This window comes from Setaria viridis, chromosome 4 (genome assembly GCF_005286985.2).
Source record: "Setaria viridis chromosome 4, Setaria_viridis_v4.0, whole genome shotgun sequence".
NCBI classification, from domain to species: domain Eukaryota; kingdom Viridiplantae; phylum Streptophyta; class Magnoliopsida; order Poales; family Poaceae; genus Setaria; species Setaria viridis.
The window spans coordinates 8,031,723-8,052,299 of NC_048266.2; the positions used below are offsets into that span (position 1 = coordinate 8,031,723).

The 20,577-nt window shown below is 48.5% G+C and overlaps 2 protein-coding genes across 2 annotated transcripts; one reads left to right on the forward strand and one right to left on the reverse strand.

Annotated features, from left to right (window-relative positions):
• Positions 1-5,948: 5,948 nt before the first annotated feature.
• Positions 5,949-6,954, reverse strand: LOC117852194 (uncharacterized). Its single transcript, XM_034734180.2, has 2 exons — positions 6,720-6,954; positions 5,949-6,549 (listed from the first exon to the last, which is right to left on the reverse strand). Exons 1-2 carry the CDS (start codon positions 6,937-6,939, stop codon positions 5,951-5,953), a joined length of 819 nt encoding a protein of 272 aa, XP_034590071.1. The 5' UTR covers positions 6,940-6,954; the 3' UTR covers positions 5,949-5,950.
• Positions 6,955-8,088: 1,134 nt separating this feature from the next.
• Positions 8,089-10,385, forward strand: LOC117851938 (gallate 1-beta-glucosyltransferase). Its single transcript, XM_034733848.2, has one exon. It carries the CDS (start codon positions 8,457-8,459, stop codon positions 9,891-9,893), a length of 1,437 nt encoding a protein of 478 aa, XP_034589739.1. The 5' UTR covers positions 8,089-8,456; the 3' UTR covers positions 9,894-10,385.
• Positions 10,386-20,577: the final 10,192 nt, after the last annotated feature.

Consider the following 20,577-nt stretch of genomic DNA (forward strand, 5'->3'; position numbering starts at 1 on the left):
GATAGATGCCAATTGGGATTTACTTTGTCGGCCGCGTGAAGTTTTGGGAGTGGCTTTCAAGAGGGCTCGAATACAATCGGCTGTGCAGCTTGACTCCAGACTCCAGCACCATCGACTTGACCAACTAGCTAGTAGCCTCCTTCTCTGTCCAACAATTCAAGTTATGGTGGGGCGAGTGGAAACAACACCTCTTCTACGCATCTCCCGTAGTATATTGCAACGATCTGGACCCTACTAATATTGATCCAAATGTAGAGGTATCAATTTTCTCGGCCGATTTCATATTGTACTCTTTATGGTACAGGGTTGTTACTGATTTCACTTTTTCTTGCAGTCCGAAAGCCAGCCTCCTCCAACGCGCAGCCGAAGCGGTAGGCTGATAGAGAACCACCATCCATATACTTCATTCCCAATTATCGGGTTTCACGCCCCGTCGATGGAAGACATAGCCACCAGCCGATCGAAGCAGAAACTGAAAATGTCTTCCTCGAAGAAAACAAGCCGCCGGGTGCGCGCCTGCACAGAATCGGCCGATCAATAAGCGACGCTGCCAGCCGAGTCTTCAGCTACGCCGACTATGCTAGTCATTCAGAAGGTTGACCCCCAAGTAGCTTCAGAAACCGGATCGGCGGCTGCATCCTTGCTAGTAGAAGTTGTACAGGTAATCCCATACATCGCAAAACTTCTAAGTACATTGTCAATGCTAATCTCGTCTCTTTATCAGGTCGCGCAAATCCTCCCGGAGCAAACTACCCATCAACCGGCCGACCCTCAGGCAGAGTCCCAACCACCAGCAATCCTTCCAATCATGGTAAAGAATGTACCTTTCATTTGTTTTCTCTAGTCCTTAATTAAAATTAACTGATTCCTAGCGCAGGCCACCCTGGGCACATCAATCGTACCCTTCTAGCAGCCATCAGCCGCGCGATTAGCATACGTAAGATAACTGACACCCATTTTCAGATCCAATTATCCCTTCATACTCATAGAGATCTTTCCTGTCATTCTCCAGGAAGTTGGTCCAAGCACCATGCCAATCATCGTTGAATCTTCTTCTTCTGACGAGCCAACCGCGCTGATCCCCGAGACAAGAGTAGCACTACCACCAACGCAAGTAGAACAAATCCGCTTCAAGGAAGTAAAAACCTTTAATATCTTCTCAGCCGACTCCCTACTTCTGTTGGCTAAGCCGCTTCTTCCTCTTTGCTTTCTCAGGAGCAAGACACACCCAACAACAGCCTCTTTTCCTTCGCAGTCGCTGCCTCCGACAATGAGGATGTCGCCTCACGTCAAGTGACTCTGAGCTCAATACCTAAAGAAATTCGTGCCAAGCTCCATAGTATACGAACCCTCCTCCAGGATGACATCGGCCGATTGGTGGAAGACGCTTCGCCGATTCGGCAAATCTTCAATGAAATCAAAGGCCAAGTCCGAGAAGACGCAGAAGAAGCACTTGCACCTGTGGCATATATTGAGTCAATGCAAATCCCGGTGTTTAGAGCCCTACGGCATATGGACGATCGTGCCAAGCTGGCAAAGGCACGCGAAGAGGAAGAATCCTACAAGCACCGAGCTCAAGAAGTACACCATCGAATTGGCGCCCTTGAAAATTCTCGCCCAAGTATTGTCGGTGCCATAGATCGTCTTAAACGGCATAGGGAAGAACTTGCCAAGGAGATGGAGCAGGTCGTGAAAGCCGTCGCCGCTGAAGAGAAGAAACTTCAAGATCTCCTGGCTGTCATCACTGATTTGAAGTAGGAGAGGCAAACTCTTGCCCACGAGGCCATCCGACTCCATCGCAACATGCCAGAGATCCCCGGATCGGCCGATGACGACCAACGGGTAATAGACTCGGCAGACCAGATCCGCCACCGGGCGATTGCAGCCATTAATACCCTCCTTGGATGAATTTATCAAACTTTTAACGCCCTTTGAATGCTTTTGTAATAACATTTAATGCCTTTTTGTTGTCACTGTGCGAATATGAACTTGAACGGCTCTTCTTCACAGCTTTTTAGCCCAACAGTCATTTGCTCTGAATGAATGCTTTTACTAACCGTTGCCCCTCATCTTTTCCTCCTATAAATACGAGATCCCCACGTCTCTTCCAGAGGCACTCGCACCACGTCCATACTTCTACCTTCTGCTAAAACGCTTTCAGATCTCCAACCAGGCATCGAGATGGCTTCTTCTTCCTCCGTCAATCAAGTATGCAATCACCCTCGTCCTCCTTGACCGATTTTTACCGTCAACTGACTGCCCATTGTTTCTCCAGCCAACCCGGTTCAGTCCCTATCTCGAGCGGGCTATCGAGATCATGCATTCCGAGGAACCGCTGATGCAGGCGGACAAAGATCTGATCGAAGCCCATCGTGAAGAACTTAAAGACCTTCTCCCTGCCCACATCAAGAAAATTGTGGACCACATTGAAGCCAACGGCTCCAGGAAGCCACCCTAGCCGCCAGTTGAGAGGAGTCACCAACTACCCCGCCAAGTTGCTCTTGAAGACACTATGGCGGACGTGGAGGAAAAGAGCACCTGTCTCTTGATCGAACTAGGCCGGATTCAAAGAGAGATCAACACAAGCAAAGCTCAGTTGAAACGTCGTTAATCATATTGTAACTTAATGGATGTATTGGTACTTTTTAATTTAAGGTTGACTTGTACCGTGTCGGCCATGTACCCAATTTATGTACCGAATAATAATCGGCTTATTTGAACATATGCGTTTTGTCTTTTTCGTCCTCAAGGCGATGCCCCCTTGCATAGGCTATACAGACACGAGTCAATAGGAATCAGCCATAAGGACTCGACACGCTATATCATTAGCTAGGCGTCTACCCATATGCTGGGATAGTATCTCTTTAAATATCTTCCATTTAAAGCTCTTGTAAATTCTTCTCCTTCGATGGTCTCCAATATGTACGCATTTCCTGGTGCACACCAACTGATCCTATACGGCCCTTCCCAAGTAGGCAACCATTTGCCGTATTTGGGATCCTTAGACCCTATCGGCAGGACCAATTTCCATACCAAGTCTCCTTGGGAAAGCTGCTTGACCTTGACCTTCTTGTCATACCATCTGACGACTCTTTTCTTATTTTCCTCAATACTAAGAAAGGCCCTGAATCACTGACCCACCAAATCCTCCAACTCCCCTTTCATGAGGATAGAATAGTCATCGGTTGTCAACTGATCTTGAAGTGACGTGCGCCTAGACCCCGTTTTCAATTCCTAAGGAAGTATTGCTTCGTATCCGTATACTAATTGGTAAGGAGACACCTTGGTAGCGCCGTGGCAAGCCATCCTATAGGCCCACAAAGACTCACTCAAAGTCGCATGCCACCGTCTTGGTTGTTCCTCTATCTTCCTTTTAATTAACTTGATTATCCCACATATGAGAACAATGCCGATTCCTGATCTGGCCCCACATGATGAACCATCAAAATATAGAGTCCACGGAACTAGTTCCACGACAGCGACTTCTGGTCCGCAGTGCTGGGCGACAAAATCGGCCATGACTTGACCTTTGATGGCTTTTGCCGACTCATATCTTAGATCAAACTCCGATAAAGCCAAGATCCACTTTCCAATCCGCCCTTTCAAAATCGGTAATGAGGAGCCGACTGAGACGTATTTGGCACTGTTGAGAAGCCTCTGATTGGTGCCACGATGGGAGGGGCATAAGCTGGTCCCTGATACCCCTGAGCTGCGCCGTTGACCATGGAGCTGACGACGGTGTTGTACACCGTGTTGGACTGGTCGATCATAGCCTGATAAACAGACTGCTGGATCATCTTAGACATCTTTCCTGAGTCCTCGGTGACGGTGATATGGCGGGGGGTTGGAAGAGGAGCTTTCTTGACGGTCTCCTCGCTTTTGGTACGACTAAAGGATTGTAGGCATGTCTTCTTGTATTCTTCTAAAGCCCTTGCCACCTCCTCCTTCTGATCGTCCTTGAGATCTGCTTCAGTGACTTCGATGACGTTATCTTCAGATATCTTAGCATCCTTCGACATGTTGGACCTTGTTTCTATCCCACCGAGCGTGCCAAAAGTGTATTGGTGCTGAAAATCAGCGGATGACTCTCGGCGTCGGACACATGACCCGAAAGAATCTGCTTAACTCCTGTTCGGATTATTGCCCTAGTGCAGTTCGCGCGGTGTGCCAGTCAATCTGACCTATTGATTGACAAGGAAAGAAGAGTATTAAATTCCGAGGGTTTTGATCGGCTAAGGTTCCGATCTATCTTGAAAAGCGTATCAGCGAATTGGTCGATTTACTGTGTAAGTGACCGGCTATAGGGCAGCCGATGACCACGTACAATTGTAAAGAAACTACTAGAGCAATCTAAACAACGCTACAAAGCAGCATCTGAAACAGATCTAATCGGCTATGTAATAAATAAAAATAATAACGAAAAGATGACAGTTCGTATCTCAAGCTGGATAACTAGTGATAAAACTAAAACAATAGATGAAATCTATAATTCTAGTTAATATCGATAACTGGTGAATAAATCTAAATGAAACAACAGCGATGCGCCCGAAGTTAAAGCTTAGATATTACTCGATAAGCGGAACTTACAAATTGATCGGAGATCGTGTCGATGCAGCCCTGCCAACTCGTACAAACTTGTGAAAAGAAAAGGTTTTGGCGAAGTTGCCGACTTGAAAGTAAAGTGCGAACAAAAAGTAGATTTGTTGTATTGGTTGATGTATTGTTGTTTACAATCCTTACGAGACAGCTATTTATACCCTGTTACAACTGATTTCCTAACCGACTAGGATCTATCTCTAATTTAACAAATATTTACAACTGGACGCAACCCGCATCGGAGTTGGTTTTTATTCTCTCTCAGGCCAATCTTCATCTTCTGGCCAATCGCCACCTTGGCCCACTTTCGGCCCAAATCGGCCAAGCCGTTCTAGCTCCCAATCGGCCAGCCTTCATTGACTTCTTCAAGCAATCGGCCGAAACACTGCAACCCCAATCTGCCGATTCCCAACTGTAGCTTCTCTCCTGCCACATCGACCGCCTTCCTCTTCTTTGACGCCAATTTAAACACGTATCAAAATCCGGCGTCAACAGGTACAATACACTCGTGTCATGCAAAGAACCTAGTTGACCCACAGCCATATAGGTGAAGTGCATATCAAAATCACAAACGGCAAGCACATTTTGAGTTGCAATTCCAGTCTTACCAATATATCTCACTTGTTCTTCAGGTGATAAAGACACATGAATATGGGTTCCATCAAGTGCACCAATGCAATCCTTAAAGTGTGGATATGCTCTCTTGTCATTCCTAATTCTCTTGTGCACATTGCAAAAATTAGGATTCGTTGGTCTCAAGAAATGTTGTGCCATGGAAAGCACACAATCTAGAACTTCATGAAATTTTCTACTAATGGTTTCACCTGAGTGTTTAAACTTATTTTATCCTCTTCTATTTGATTCACAGTCACCACATGTGAATAGGAAAATTGCAAGCATTTCATATGTATCCATGTGTTTCAATGGTTTCAATCCGTACCTCTCAACCAACACATCATGAAGATCATGAAAATTAATCTCATTCATCCGAAGCATTCGATGATACTCTCCTGGAGTGTTTATCGTTTCCATCAGCCATCCCATTCCACTTTGTTGTGAAAACATAAACCTCGGTGGTGCCTTGTCCATATACAAGTCATGATAACTTTGTGCTAGTTTAGCACTGGTCTCAACCATTTTTACAAAAATTTCCCCATCATCACTAGAGTCATCAGACTCACTTGAAGACATCTATGAACATTGACATAAATGAAGTGTAAGATACAATTACCATACATAAATGAACTGCAAGAAAATAAAATGTAGCATGCATGCGATAAAAATAAAATGTGGCATACAAAAATGACATCACTCTCACTGCCATTTCTACTTTTCATATTTGTCATTGCCATTTCTACTTTTCATATTTGTCATTGTATTTCCTCCTAAGCCAATTGAACCTAATCTCATTAGTAGGCAAGGTCATGAACATCTCCCTTTGCTCCTTCTTCACAAACATCTCCCTTTGCTCCTTCTTCACAAACAGTTCAAACGCAATGTAATATTCATTGCCATCATAGTCGGCCCCACAAGCAATCATAACCTCCATCACTTCATCAATAGAATATTTTTCATGCCTCTTCGAAACATATTCATTGGCTGAACTTGCCATACTTGTTATTGCTCCTTGAATTAGGAGTGCATTTCCACACTTCGCCTTCTTGCCACTTCTTTCAACAGGCCTTGCCAACCTCTTGCCACTCGCAGGTGGAGGAGAAATACCAATATCCTCCTCTTGTGTTTCAGGAATGAAATCATCATCTTGTGGCTCAAAATTGGTTGCCTCATCTTGTGTCTCATCAACATTTTTTGTTGCTTCAACATTCACAACATGAGGACACCAATGATCAATAACAATAGTAGTGATGTCAGCAAAACACTTGGCTAATTCATCTTCATTCTCAAGGCCCTTCTTTTTAAACTTTCCACAACCCGGAATGTCCTGAAGTAAGCAAAACAACACATATTATTATAAGTATTACCAACATAATTGACATATGCAGAAAAAATATACCAAATTTTTGAACCAACTTACAGCTCTAGCTTTTTTTTCCACCATTCATCATCCATAGCAATAGTCTTCTTTATAGGGTCACAACCAGTCCCTATTTGCCTCAGCATTAGTTTCTTCCATGCCTTGAAATCTTCCTTCAACTTGTCCCATTTGTTCTTGATCTGAACCTTGGTAGCCACAATTCCAGTCCTATCTTTGAACCCTTTCTCAACCTCAGCATAACCAAGTGCATTCAAGTATGTGTTTGGCCGATTTCCTTTTCCAACTTGTTCGGCAAACAACATACAGAGCACTCGAGTGTTCTCTGAGTTCCAATAAATTTCAGGCATCTATCCAACTCACAAATTTCATATTAGAAGGCATTAATCTACTTCAAAATGTATCTACAAGCCAGTACTGTCCATATCTAACCAGTTACCAATGTATACTTCAATGTATCTACTTCAAATTTCAAATTTCAAGTACTATCCATATCTAACCAGGTACTATCCAAATTTCAGGTATCTACTTCAAATTTCAGTTACCCAATATATACAAATCAAACCAAGTTACCTAATGCAACAAATTTCATTGATAGGTTTCAAATCAAATCAAAACAAAACAAATCAAAACTAAAAAAAAATACCTTGTTCCGGCGGGGGATCTCCTGTTGACGTGGTTGGATGGCGGCCAGGCGGCTGTTGACGGGGGTGGGACACTGTTGACGGCGGTGTGGCTCGGGCGGCCGGCGGCGATCGGTGGGGCTCGAGTAGCAAGTGGTGGCCAGCGGGGTAAGGCAGCCAGGAGGGGCTAGGTGATCGATGGGGCTAGGCGGCCGGGCGGGGCTCGGGCGGCTGGTGGCGAGGCTCGGGCGGTCGGCAGCGGTCGACGAGGCTCGGGTGGCAAGCGGTGGTTAGGAAGGGCTAGGCGGCCGGGAGGGGCTAGGTGGTCGGCGGGGCTAGGCGGCTGGGAGGGGCTCGGGTGGCCGGCGGCGGGGCTCATGGCGGCCGCTGGTGTGGGTGGCGGCGGGGGAAACCCTAGCGGCGGCGGTGCTCGGGCGCAAAACAGAGGAGTCGCGCGTTGGAGGAAACAGGCACCGGAGGAGAGATGGGTGCGGCAGGGTCTCGGGAGGAAAAGAACGAATTGTTTTTTTTTTGTAACAAGTGGTATTGGTGGGTAATTACCCACCAACTCCACGAGAAGGTTCAAAACAGGTGGTTTTGGAGCTGCAAAAGAGGTGCTCCAAAACTCCACCCCCCATTTGCACTACAGCTCCATGAAGTTTTGGAGCTGGAATGTTTGGCTGGAATTTTTACTGGAGTTGCTGGAGTTCAGCTCCAGAGTCATGCCAAAATACCCTTACTGGTCCATTTGGTGTGGAACACACGTAACCTTCTTATTTCTTGGTCGGTTTGGCGGGTAGTACTAGACACGAAAGCTAATACGTGTGACAGCCATGAAAGTTCAAGAGGTTGCGGAGGTAAATTCGCAAGTTCAGCAAGCTAGGTTCGCAAGTTCAGCAAGCTCGGGGTCAGGCAACCTGACAAGAAGATCACTTCTCAACAGCGACCTGGCAACCAACGGAACAAAGCTAGCGACGGGGATCAGATCATTACGGAAACCCAATCTGCATATCTGCAAGATTCATTGATGTCAGCAGTGTCGTCTCCTTATTTCCGAAGATCAATGATAAAAAGTGACGCCAGCCAGGAGCCCAGGAGAAGTGACACCCTGGCATTGCACCTCAAGCTAATCTGCGCTCCCGTCCCGCCTCGGTGCGTGTGCAAAGGCCGCAGCCGCCTCTTCCATATGATAGCGCGAGCGTCTGACACCACACTTGAATACTGGTGACCACAGCCCGCGGGATATGAGCCAAGAACCAGCCGCCGTAGCCGTCGTCTCCATGACGTCCGCGCCGGACCAGCCTCGCCCCCACGTCCTCCTCGTCGCCGCCCCGTTCCAGAGCCACGTCAACCCGCTCCTCCGCCTCGGCCGGCGCCTGGCAGCCAAGGGCCTGCTCGTCACCTTCACCACCGCCCTCCGCGCCGGCATCCGCCTCGGCCCCGGGGACGGCGACGACGGCGACGCGGAAGCGGATGCCAGCCGCGGGAGGCTCCGTGTCGAGCGGCTGCGCGGGGGCGGGATATGGGCGCCCGACGACCCCCGGTTCCGGGTCGCGGGCGACATGGCGCGCCACGTCGAGGCCGCGGGGCCTGCGGCGCTCGAGGAGCTCGTCCGCGGCCAGGCCGAGGCCGGGCGGCCCGTGACGTGCGTCGTGGCCAACGCCTTTGTGCCCTGGGCGCTCCGCATCGCCGGCGAGCTGGGCCTCCCGGGCGGCATGCTGTGGATCCAGTCCTGTGCGCTCCTGTCCGTGTACTACCACCACGTCCACGCGCTCGCGGCGTTCCCCGAGGCGGACGCGCCGGGCTCCGTGACGCTCCCGGGGCTCCCGGAGCTGGACGCCGACGACCTCCGGCCCCTCCTGATCTACGCGTCCGGCCACGAGATTTGGCGTCATATGCTCGTCGAGGACCTCGGCCGCGCCACGGAGACGGTGCCGTGGGTCTTCGTGAACACCTTCGACGATCTCGAGCACGCGACCATCTCGGGGCTTCGCGAGCACTTTCCGGTCATACCGGTCGGTCCACTCATCGACCCAGACGACGCCGACGGCGAATCCTCCTCGGCCGCCGCCGACGACGGCTGCACGTCCTGGCTCGACGCGCGCCCGCCGCGGTCCGTCGTGTTCGTGGCGTTCGGGAGCCTGGTGAACAATGACTCCGACGAGGTGGCGGAGATAGCCGCGGGGCTTGCCAGCACCGGCCGGCCGTTCCTGTGGGTGGTGCGCGACGACAACCGCGCGCTCCTCTCCTCGGACGCCCTCGCGGCCGCCTGCTGCGGCCGGGGCCGGGGCAAGGTGGTGCCGTGGTGCGCGCAGGGGCGCCTGCTCGCGCACCCGTCGGTGGGCTGCTTCGTGACTCACTGCGGGTGGAACTCCACCGCCGAGGCGCTCGCCGCGGGCGTCCCGGTCGTGGCTTCCCCGAGGTGGTCCGACCAGCGGATCAACGCGAGGTTCCTGGTCGACGTGCACCGGGTCGGCGCCCGCGCCCCGACGCCGCTGACAAGGGACGCCCTGCGCGAGCGCGTCGAGGAGGTGATGGGCGGACCGGAGGCCGAGGCGATGGCGCGGCGGGCGGCGAGCTGGAGGGAGAAGGCGCGCGCGGCGGTGCGCGACGGCGGCTCGTCGGACCGCGGCGTCCAGGCGTTCGTTGACCAGATAAGGCACGTGGGAGCCCGGCCCTGATTTGCTCGCCGCTCGGGTCATGCACATCGCCCTGGCGGTTTGGCGCTTTGCAGAGAAGTGACGGCGGGTGGGGACGCGCAGCTCCCGTTGGCCGTTGCATACTTGCATAGTTTCATTGCTGTTCTGCGGCATAATAATCGCGGGTCTTCGTGTCCTGTCACCAACAGGGGCGGATCCAGCTGTTGAATCACACCTAAAAGGCTAAAATAGTCTAATTTTGTCTTCTAAGTCTCATTTTGTTAGGCTAAACAGCACATAGGTTAAAGGGACTCCATGGTCTCGCCCCGAGCTGCAGCCCGGGCAGCCCGAGCCCTGGATCCACCCCTGGTCACCAACAAGATGTTTGGTGAGGTGAAGAGTCAAAGAAAAGTCGTTTTTTTTAATGGGTACTAGTTCATCTTGTGTGCGTTGATAGAGTCATAGGTCATAGCGGGGATCTAACTGAGTACCACGATCTGCACGTTACGAATCAATTCCTGTCTTTTTGGCATATTTTCTCCCGGAGTCTTACATTTCCTTTCGTGCTGGGCCTCCTGGATCACTAGCATGATGAAAATAATCCGAAACAATCGGAAATGAAATCACATTATCGGAAATAATACTCGGTTGGTCGAAAATTTACCATATTTATAAATCAACTATTATATGAGAAATACAATGTAGAGATGAAAGCGATTAGAAAAACCCAATTTTATATTTGGTAGAATCGGAAACAGTCAAAAATGAAATTATTTTTCGGGAAACGAAACTCGGTCGGTCGGAAGTTCCATCACCATTTCCACCCCACCATGGAGCGATCATGCGTTCTTGCTCGGAGTTTGGATATAAAATTGGAGCCATCTTACCAAGGATCATCGGTATGTTAGCCCAACGAGAAGCAAGCCGAATCCCCTCAAGACATGCAGCAGCCTCTGCCACTCTGCCTCCTCAGGGTCCCTGCTATTAGCCTTTGCCCATCATCATCGGGAATAATAACACCCAATGATGCTGCGCCTGTCTCTCGAAAATACTCCTACCGTCCCAAATTATAGGTCATTTTGGTTTTTTAAAATTTATAGGTTTTATTATGCACTTAGATATACCCTATGTCTAGATGCATAATAATATATGTGCATCTAGAAAAAGCTAAAACAACCTATAATTTTGAACGGAGGGAGTAGGCACTATATGCAACTAACTTAGGGCTGAATTACACCTGTATGTATGATCACTACGATTACTTGTGTTGGTATTTCCTCCAATTTATATGTCCTAATTATATATCACAGAGAGAAGTAAGCAGGCCATCCAATTTTCTGATCTTATTGCCGTTTAAAGTGGAAAGATTACTATTTGGAATTTAAATGTCCAAGAATTTTATAAATCATAAGCTCATAATTTCTCGAATTTACATGTTTTATAATTATAACTGAAACATAAATATAGAAAGGAAAAAGTCCATTTTTGACCGTTCAATTATCGTCTCGGTTTGGTTTCGACCATGAAACTCCAAAACCAGGAATCTATGACTATCCAACTATTAAAACCGAATAAATTTGACCATTAAACTGGTTTGGAAGGTGGTTTTCGCTGACTTGGACGATAAGTGGCAACGGATCCACCTCTTAGTCATGCACGTTGGCAGATGTTGGACTCAGTCAGAAGAAAAATAAGAAACGTTATTATTTAGCAAATAAAGGATAAAATATAGTGGGTCCCGCATGTCATCCCTTATCCATTCGTCTTCTTCCTTTGGCTACCTCCATCGCATCCGCTTGGGCAGGTTGGTGACAGCAGCCATGGCCATTTGCTTGCGTGGCCACCGCAGCCAGGGGCTGTGCCGCCGCTTGCGGGCAGTAGCGCGAGCGGCGCCACGACTACGCGCGGAGGTCGAATGCTACTTCCGCGGGTTTGCACCCGCACACTGGCCTTGCCGCTTGGGCTATTCAGCCATGCCGCCGCTGAGCCTGGTGCTGCCCCACTCCGTCATGTGCTCGTCGCTAGAATCGGTCATGGCGGGGATCCCTCCTTGTTGCACGATGCATCCTCCTCCTCGTGCGCACCGTCATCATGGATCCATCCTCGTCGTGCTTCCCTGCCATGGTCTCCGACCGCTCCTCCTCTGAAGCTTGTGCTGAGTCCCCCACCATGGTTCCTCGTCATCCTCCTCACGCACTCCACGCAGTGTCCCGCATTCCACCTCTACCTCTTCGCACGCCCCTGCCACCATACGCGTCCCGAGACAGCTGTGGGAAGACCATCTTTTTTGTTTTTTAGCCCTTTTTGCGAAAGATTCTCACAAATACGCCCCTGACGGAACCAATTCCAAAATTGGACCCTTAGCTTGGCGCCAAGCTTACACGTCTCGGCGCCAGCCATCCTAGAGCCAAGGTCCATGCGCAGCTGCTGATGCGGATGCCGACGTGGCGGGGGCTTGGCGCCATCATGGATGGCGCCAAGCCTTGGCACCGTGGATCTTGGCGCCAAGCTTGGCGCCGTAGGCCTAGGCGCTGAGCAATTTACCCCATGCCTCCTGGTGTTTTGAACAAAACAAGTATAATTATTCCGAGGAGTGTGCAACAAACTACGCTCTAGTTCAACTGGTTAGGACGTGGGCTTCTTATCCCAAAGACCTGAGTTCAAACCCGTGTGTTGAATCTTTTTTTCTACATCTCGGAATAATTATACTTGTTTCGTTCGAAACGCCATGAGGCATGGGGTAAATTGCTCGGCGCCGAGATCCACGGCACCAAGGCCTACGGCGCCAAGATCCACGGCGCCAAGGCTTGGCGCCATCATGGATGGCGCCAAGCCCCCGCCACGTCGGCATCTACGTCAGCAACTGCGCATGGACCTTGGCGCCAGGATGGCTGGTGCCAAGACGTGTAAGCTTGGCGCCAGTGTGGATGGCGTCAAGCTAAGGGTCCATTTTTGGAATTGGTTCTGCTAGGGGCGTATTTGTGAGAATCTTTCACAAAAAGGGCTAAAAAACAAAAAAAATCGGGTGGGAAGAAGGGCAGAGAGGAAGGGGAAGGGAAAAAGACAAGAAAGGGAATGACATGCGAGCCCCGTTGCCGATTTTGAATGGAAGAATCCAAAATGGATTCTGGCTCTGTCAGAGTTTGACCTGAAGTATGAGTCAGCTAAAGCTATTAAAGGACAAGTCATGGCTGATTTTGTTGTTCAGCACTGTGGTCCGGAGGTTGTTGTTGTGAAACTAGTTCCATGGACCTTATTCTTTGATGGATCTTCATGTGGAGTCGGTTCAGGGATCGGCATAGTGCTTGTGTCGCCACGGGGGGCAAACTATGAATTTTCGTTGCCGATTGATGCTACTACTACCAATAATCAGGATGAGTATCAAGCTGTTTTAAAAGGCATCAAGTTGTTGAGAGAGATTAAAGCCGATGCTGTTGAAATATTTGGGGATTATATGCTGGTCGTCAATCAACTAACTGGAGGATGTGAATGCAGAGATGACATTCTGAGAGTCTACCATGAAGAGTGCCTCCAGTTACTTAAGGAATCCAAGAGTGTAACCATTGAACATATTCCCAGATCCTACAATGAAGAAGCTAACAAGCTCGCTCAAAATGCCTCCGGGTACCGGCCGATTCGCGGGGCTATGGCTTTAGAGTCAACGCCTGGCGATTGGAGAAAGGAGATAGCCGATTATTTGAAGGATCCATCCAAGAAGGTTGACAGACGAATACGTCTTCAGGCTATGAAATATGTGTTACTCGAGGATGATTTATATTATCGAACGATTGATGGGGTCTTGCTCAAGTGCCTTAGTGTTGAAGAATCAAAAGGACTGATGGGTGAAATTCATGAGGGAGTTTGTGGGGCTCATCAATCGGCCTTTAAAATGAAATGCATGATTAGAAATAATGGGTACTAGTGGCCGACTATTCTCGAAGATTGCTTCAAATATTACAAGGGTTGTCAAGATTGCCAAAGGTTTGGCAACATATAGAGAGCTCTGGCATCGGCTATGAATCCTATAATTAAGTCGTGGCCCTTCAGGGGTTGGGGGATTGACTTAATCAGCCAGATTTATCCGTCATCAAGCAAGGGTCACAAGTTCATATTGGTATCAACAAATTACTTTAGAAAATGGGTTGAAGCAATCCCTTTGAAAAATGTGACATCGGCAAGCATGATCGACTTTGTTAAAGAACACATTATCTATCGGTTCGGCATCCCTCACACTATCACAACCGATCAAGGGACTATGTTCACTTCAGGGGAATTTGAGGAATTTGCTGCTAGTATGGGAATTAAACTATTGAGTTCTTCTCCATATTATGCTCAAACAAATGGTCAGGATGAAGCATCCAACAAGAGGATTATCAAGTTAATTAAGAGAAAAATTGAAGAGCAACCAAGACGTTGGCATGTTGCGTTAAATGAATCTTTATGGGCATATCGGATGACTTGTCATGGTGCTACAAAAGTATCCCCTTATCAGTTGGTTTATGGGCATGAAGCAATTTTGCCTTGGGAATTGAAAATGGGATCAAGACGTATATCGTTGCAAGATCAACTGACGGCCGACGATTACTCAATCCTGATGAAAGGAGAGTTGGAGGATCTAGCAGGTCATCAGCTAAGGGCTTTGATCGGTATTGAAGAGAATAAAAAGAGAGTGGCCAGATGGTATGATAAGAAGGTCAAAGTCAAAGAGTTTTCCCAGGGGGATCTAGTTTCAAAACTGGTGTTGCCGATAGGGTCTAAAGATACTAAATACGGAAAATGGTCGCCTACATGTGAAGGGCCATATCGGTTGAGTCGCTGTGCTCCGAGCAATGCGTATATTCTAGAAACTCTTGAAGGAGAAGAATTCGCTAGAGCTTTGAATGGGAAATACTTGAAGAAATACTACCCTAGTATATGGGTAGATGCATAGCCGATGGCTTGAGGCTTCGGACTGTCATAGCTAATACTGAGAGTACCGCCTTTAGTGAAAAAAGAAGAAAAGCAAACACGCTGATAGCCGATACGAATAAGCCGATTTCAGTTCAGTACGTAAGCTGATACGTGGCCGACGCAATACGTGTCACCCTTAGAACAAATAAAACCTACGATCTCTAAGTTACGAAGGTACAACAAGACATTACATCGAACCCAAGAAGTCTTGGATCGATTTTATCGCACGCAGGCGAGCTTGGTTGTCTTCATCTTGAAGATTTGCGATTGCTTGTTCCCTTTGATGAAGCAGGCCCGGATGGTTTCCCAGTTGAGTTGTGGTTATATCAATCTCACTGTTGATCTGGTTCAGTTCTTGCAGAAGCTGATCCCTTCCGGCTTCCAGAGTAGTCAATTTGCTTTCGAGAATCGAAGAAGAAAGCCGAAGGCCTTGTGTTTGAGTAGCCAATTGTTGTGCCTGCCGACTTGAACTTGCAGAGTTAATTGCAAATAAAACCAGCTCAACATCCGAGGGAGTGTAATCTCTGACTTGATCAAGGTTGGCCTGAATTAGATCTTTGTCTGCTTGAGAGAGCTTCTCGTTGGATTGGAGGATCTGGATGATCGCCTCGAGTTGATTGTTCACCGGGTTCATCTGGAAGAAGGGAGAATAAATGGTGTAAATTGCAGATAAGAATGGACTCAAAACAGTCGATTTAGAACAAGATCGCAGAGTGGTACCTGATTGACTGATGAAAACGAAGCCATCTTGGTTGTTTGGATTCGGTCTGGTTTGAGAAACTTGTGGAGGGACAGAGTTTTTGCAATTTTTTGAATGCTTTCAAGGGGGGTGTTGGTGCTCGTACTTGTAAGGTGGTTTTGAAGGAATCTGAACATTTGAAGCGAGGAACGGTTGGTCAAAGGAAATGCTTTGAATGAGGTAGCCATTGGTGAGTCGAACAGAGCGGCAGAGGAACAGTTAGTTTGCATTTAAGTCGATTGCAGTACGAACATTAAAGTATTTGCATCGCAAAAAGATAGTCATCAAGCATAGAAGATATACACAAATTAAAAAATAAAGTTTGTTACAACAGTCCCAAGAGGGTACGGATGGCATCTATTGCATGCGTGTGAATATGGTCGGCCTCTTCGATCTCTTTGTGATAGGCATCGGCTGAGTCGAAAATCGGCTACATACTCTTGTGTAGCCGATAAGCCTGTTGAGCATGCAACTTCTTTTCTTGTTCCAATTTTTTGCTGGCATCTGGAAGTTGGGCAAGCTTGTTCTCTTCAATGGTGATGGCATCCCCAATGTCCTTCAGCTCTTTCATCATTGCTGCTCTCCTTGCCTTGAGCCGATCGATCTCGCCGACGATGTCAAGACGAGAATTGTTTGAGATGCCAATCCTCTTGTGGATTTCCTTGGCACAGAGCTTGTGAGACTCCTTGTCCTTGAGCAATTGCTCCTGTTTGGCTCGATCGGCTAAGCGACGTAATGCCTTCAGTACTGGAACTTGCCGATTCAGCTAAGACTGTCAAATTGGTAGTTGGTCCGGCAATTCGTCCACAGAATATGAACTTGTCCAGCCACATATTCAGGAAGGCAACATGTTCCCTGGCTGTTGGCGCTAGAAACCGGCTGACCGAATCCCCAGCGTCTGACATACAACCCGGGAGAATCTGCTTAACTCCTATTCGGGTGATCGCCCTGGTGCGGTTCGCGTGGCGTGCCAGCCAATCTGACCTGTTGATTGGCAAGGAAAAAGACGTGTCAGATCCCAGAGGTCGCGATCGGCTAAATTTCCGATCTCGAGAAAGCTTATCAGCGAATCGGCCGATTTGCCGTAATAAAGAAATCGGCTATGAAGCAGCCGATTACCGGGCAGCGTGAATGAAAACTACTGGAGCAATCAATACAACGCTACAGTAGCAACACTAGGAATAGATCTAGTTGGCTATGCGTAAAAGAAGTAAATTAAATGACGAAATACGAGAAAAGCCAAGATTGCCGATTCCTAGCTGGATAACTGGTGATAAAACTAGAACAACAGGTAAAACCTATAATTCTAGTAAATATCGATAACTAGTGAATAAATCTAAACGAAACAACAGCGATGCGCCCGAAGTTAAAGCTTAGAATTTACTCGGTAAACGGAACTTACAAGATCGGCCGGAGGTCAAGTTGATGCAGCCCCGCCAACCCGTATGAACTCGTGAAAAAGAAGAAAAGTATTTGGCGAAGTCGCCTGCTTGAAAGTAAGTACGAGGAAATAGTAGTTTGTTGTATTGAGTTGTTGATGATTACAGATCTACAAAAGTGGCTATTTATAGCCCCGTACAGACGACTCCTTATCTGACTAGAACTCTATCCCTAATTCAAATGGAAAACGAATATTTACAAGTACGATTCGTACTAGGTCGATTATTATGCGCTTCATGGGCTGATTCCCTCTTCATCTTTATAATCCTTTCTAAGCCCATACCGGCCCAACTATTCCAACCTCCTAATCGGCCGATTTCCTCATCGGCAAAGGGGTAACCGATCGGGAACCGGGCGCGTCCGATCCCAAACCCTAGGGGTCAAGCGAGGCAGAATTCTAAAGATCAATCGGCCGATCCTCGACTGTAGCATCGGCCGATCCTCGACTGTAGCACCAACCAACCGATCTTTAACTATAGCGCCATTCGGTCGATTTCCAATTGTCACCCCTGTATCTCGCCGTATCTTCTAATTTCTTCCTCTCCTGACGCCGATTTTACTCGTGTCGAAATCTGGCGTCAACACATGCCCCCCAGTTTTGAGTAAAACATAGTCTTTACTTCGAAATTCTTTTCAACTTCCCCTCCGAAACAGCCGCAATGAAAATATCCTTCCGTTTCGCGGTCTTCAACCTGATGATTGCAATCTTTTCGAAACGGGCGCCCACGACAACCACTACTCCCGAAAAACTCGAAACGCCGGTGCTGTAAAAATTCCATTTTTACCCCTCCTCAGGCCCCCTTTAAATATCAGCACATCCCGCACTTCCCTTTCGAGCTCACGTCCTTCTTCCTCAGCGCACGAGCCTTCTTCTTCCTCCAGCATTTTTCCTTAGTTCCCCAGCTTTCCGTCACCGTCTCCCCCTCCAATGGCGGCACCTTCAGGCACCTCACCCGCGCGCGAAGCTCCAGAAATAGTGCCTTCGGCGGAGGTTCTAGTAGCGACAGTGGTGGCCCCATCGTCGGAAGAAGGAGCTCCATTAGCGAAAGTTGAAGCTTCTTCCGAGATCCCGATAGCGGCCTCGTCTTCCGCAGCTGCACCGGCGATCCCGCCGACTACAAGGAACTTCATCCCAGAGGTCATCACCGAATCTTTCCTTTATCGGTAATACATTTACTTTAGATCTATTTCTTACTTTCGCACCCCCTTTTCCTTTTTTAGGCGGTTAGGCATCGCATCACCATTCATCTTACGGGAAATCCCGGCCTTGTTTGCCTTGGACCCATGGGAAACCCAGATCCAACGGAGCTAATCAATTTGGAAACCCATAGGATCCCCTTCAAACAATCAACTATGGACCTAGATCACTGGTTGGGCACCTTTAGGTCTTGGCCAAATGAAACTCCCGGTTGGAGGGAATGGTACCAGCGGATAGCCGCATCCAAGAGGGTCCGATGGGACGAGCTCAAAATCGGCCAATGCATCAATCTACCCCTGTCCCAAATGGAGCGGAATGAACCATTAGTGATGGCAGCTTCTTACTTTTGGTCTGATGCTCTTAATGCATTCTTGTTTGGACACGGACCCATGACCCCCACACTGGCCGACGTGGTTTTGCTGACCGGCCTGGACATTTCCTCCCCGGACACCCCTTTCCGCCTGTTAACCGCAACATCACATCGGCTAGACACAAGGGGCATCGGCGGGTGGAAAGGCTTCATTAGATGCAACAAAAGGGCTGGATCTGTCGAGAACAGAGAACACATGGCCTTCCTAATGATGTGGTTGGAGAAGCACTTCTTCTGTGGGAGAGCAGCTGGCCCATCGACCAACACCCAAGCTTTAGCTGAAGCATTATCAATAGGGACTTATGTTCCTCTTGGAAAGCACTTACTAGGAGCAGCATACCACATGCTTAACCAAATCGGCATCAAACTATCCCAAGGGGAGCCGATTGGAAATCCAGGTGGACCCTGGTGGTTCATTAACTTATGGCTGAACCTGTACATGAGCAAGATTTCTCAGCAGAGAGTGGAACACATGATGTTCCCCAGCATCGAATCGGCAGAGGATCCCACTGCCCGATGCCGATGTACATCTTTCGGCGAAGCGGCATCGGCCTTTCCCGGTTGCCCGTACACTGCTACCAAAGTGGCTGAGTACTTTCGGTGTTTTTATAACGGTTTTAATGAAGATGCAACCGTCTGGTTTCCTTATCGGCGAGGTGACCCAATCTTTGAGCTCCCTTCTTGCTTCGACTCGACTACCGGCCGATTCAACGAAGTCCTCACAGAGGAGTTAATTAAACCAGGAATCCTACCGGCCAACTTCTTCTCAGGGAAAGATGCTCCTACGTATGAGTTTTACAATCCCTCTGCTGCAGCACGTCAATTCGGCATGGGTCAGCTGCCGATTCAAGCGTACTTCGCCGGCCGAGCTAAGTTCAGAGATGAGCTCACAAAAGGTCTTGACTATAGTCGGCTGCGAGATCGGGTCCCAGACTCCAGCACCATTGACCTGAATGACTAGATAGTAGCTCCCTTCGCTGTCCAACCATTCAAGCTTTAGTGGGCCGAATGGAAACAATACCTTTTCTGCAACTCCGCGTCGACATACTGCAATATCCTGGATCCGACCAACATCGACCCGAACGCCGAGGTACTTTTCCCTAGCCGATTTTCACTCCTTTATCAACGCAGTTGAATACATATACTAACATCTTGCTATTGCTTCAGTCTAAGAACCGTGTCCCCCCAACACGCAGCCGGAGTGGCCGGCCGATAGAAGATCATCATCCATACACCATCTTCCCCCTTATCGGCTACGATGCCCCTTCCGTGGATGTGATCGCTGGCCGATCGAAGCAGGCGCCGAAGAAAGTTACCAAGAAGACCAGTCGCCGAGTTCGAGCTCGTATAGAATCGGCTGATCCTCCTACGATCATATCGGCAGAAACTTCGGCCGCACTGCCTACTCAAGCTACCAGAGAAATAGATACTCAAGTCGTTACGCAAGCTGGGGCAGCCGCTGCATCATTACTGGTGGAGGCCGTGCAGGTAAACTTGTGTCCAATCCTTCCGATTGATGTCTCTATACTAACTCCTCTTATCTTAGACTGCACATATCACTTCTATAGACCCACAACAATCGGCAGCAACCCAATCGGTCATCGACGTGCCCCCGCTTCCATCCGCCGAGGTATAACACTCTTCAACCGATTCTCCTAGTATTTGAATGATGTTCTCATTCAATCCTTTGACACAGGTCACCGGTACGCTAAGTGCCCCTCTTAATCAACCAATGGTCATCTCCCGGGAAGCTGGCCCGAGCACAGCACCAATCATCGTAGGATCTTCTTCTTCTGATGAACCAATGGCACCAGCCCCTAAATCGAGGATGACGGCTCCCCAAACGCATCTTGAGGAAATCCGATTCAAGGAGGTAAGAGACTTTTCACCCTTACTTAGCCGATTTGCTATCACCATCGGCTGATTTGTTTTTCTTCTTGACTTATTATTTCCAGGAACAGGACACCCCTGACAACAGTCTCTTCTCATTTACGGTCGCACTCTTTGATGACGAGGAAGTCGCCTCTCG

Bases quoted from the DNA above. Each gene is read 5' to 3' on its own strand.
- LOC117852194 (XM_034734180.2), bottom strand. From the start codon at position 6,939: ATGCCTGAAATTTATTGGAACTCAGAGAACACTCGAGTGCTCTGTATG. The intron at 6,550-6,719 runs TAATGCTGAGGC...ATGTGTTGTTTT, and splicing joins TTTCAAGGCATGGAAGAAAC to GCTTACTTCAGGACATTCCG.
- LOC117851938 (XM_034733848.2), top strand. From the start codon at position 8,457: ATGAGCCAAGAACCAGCCGCCGTAGCCGTCGTCTCCATGACGTCCGCG.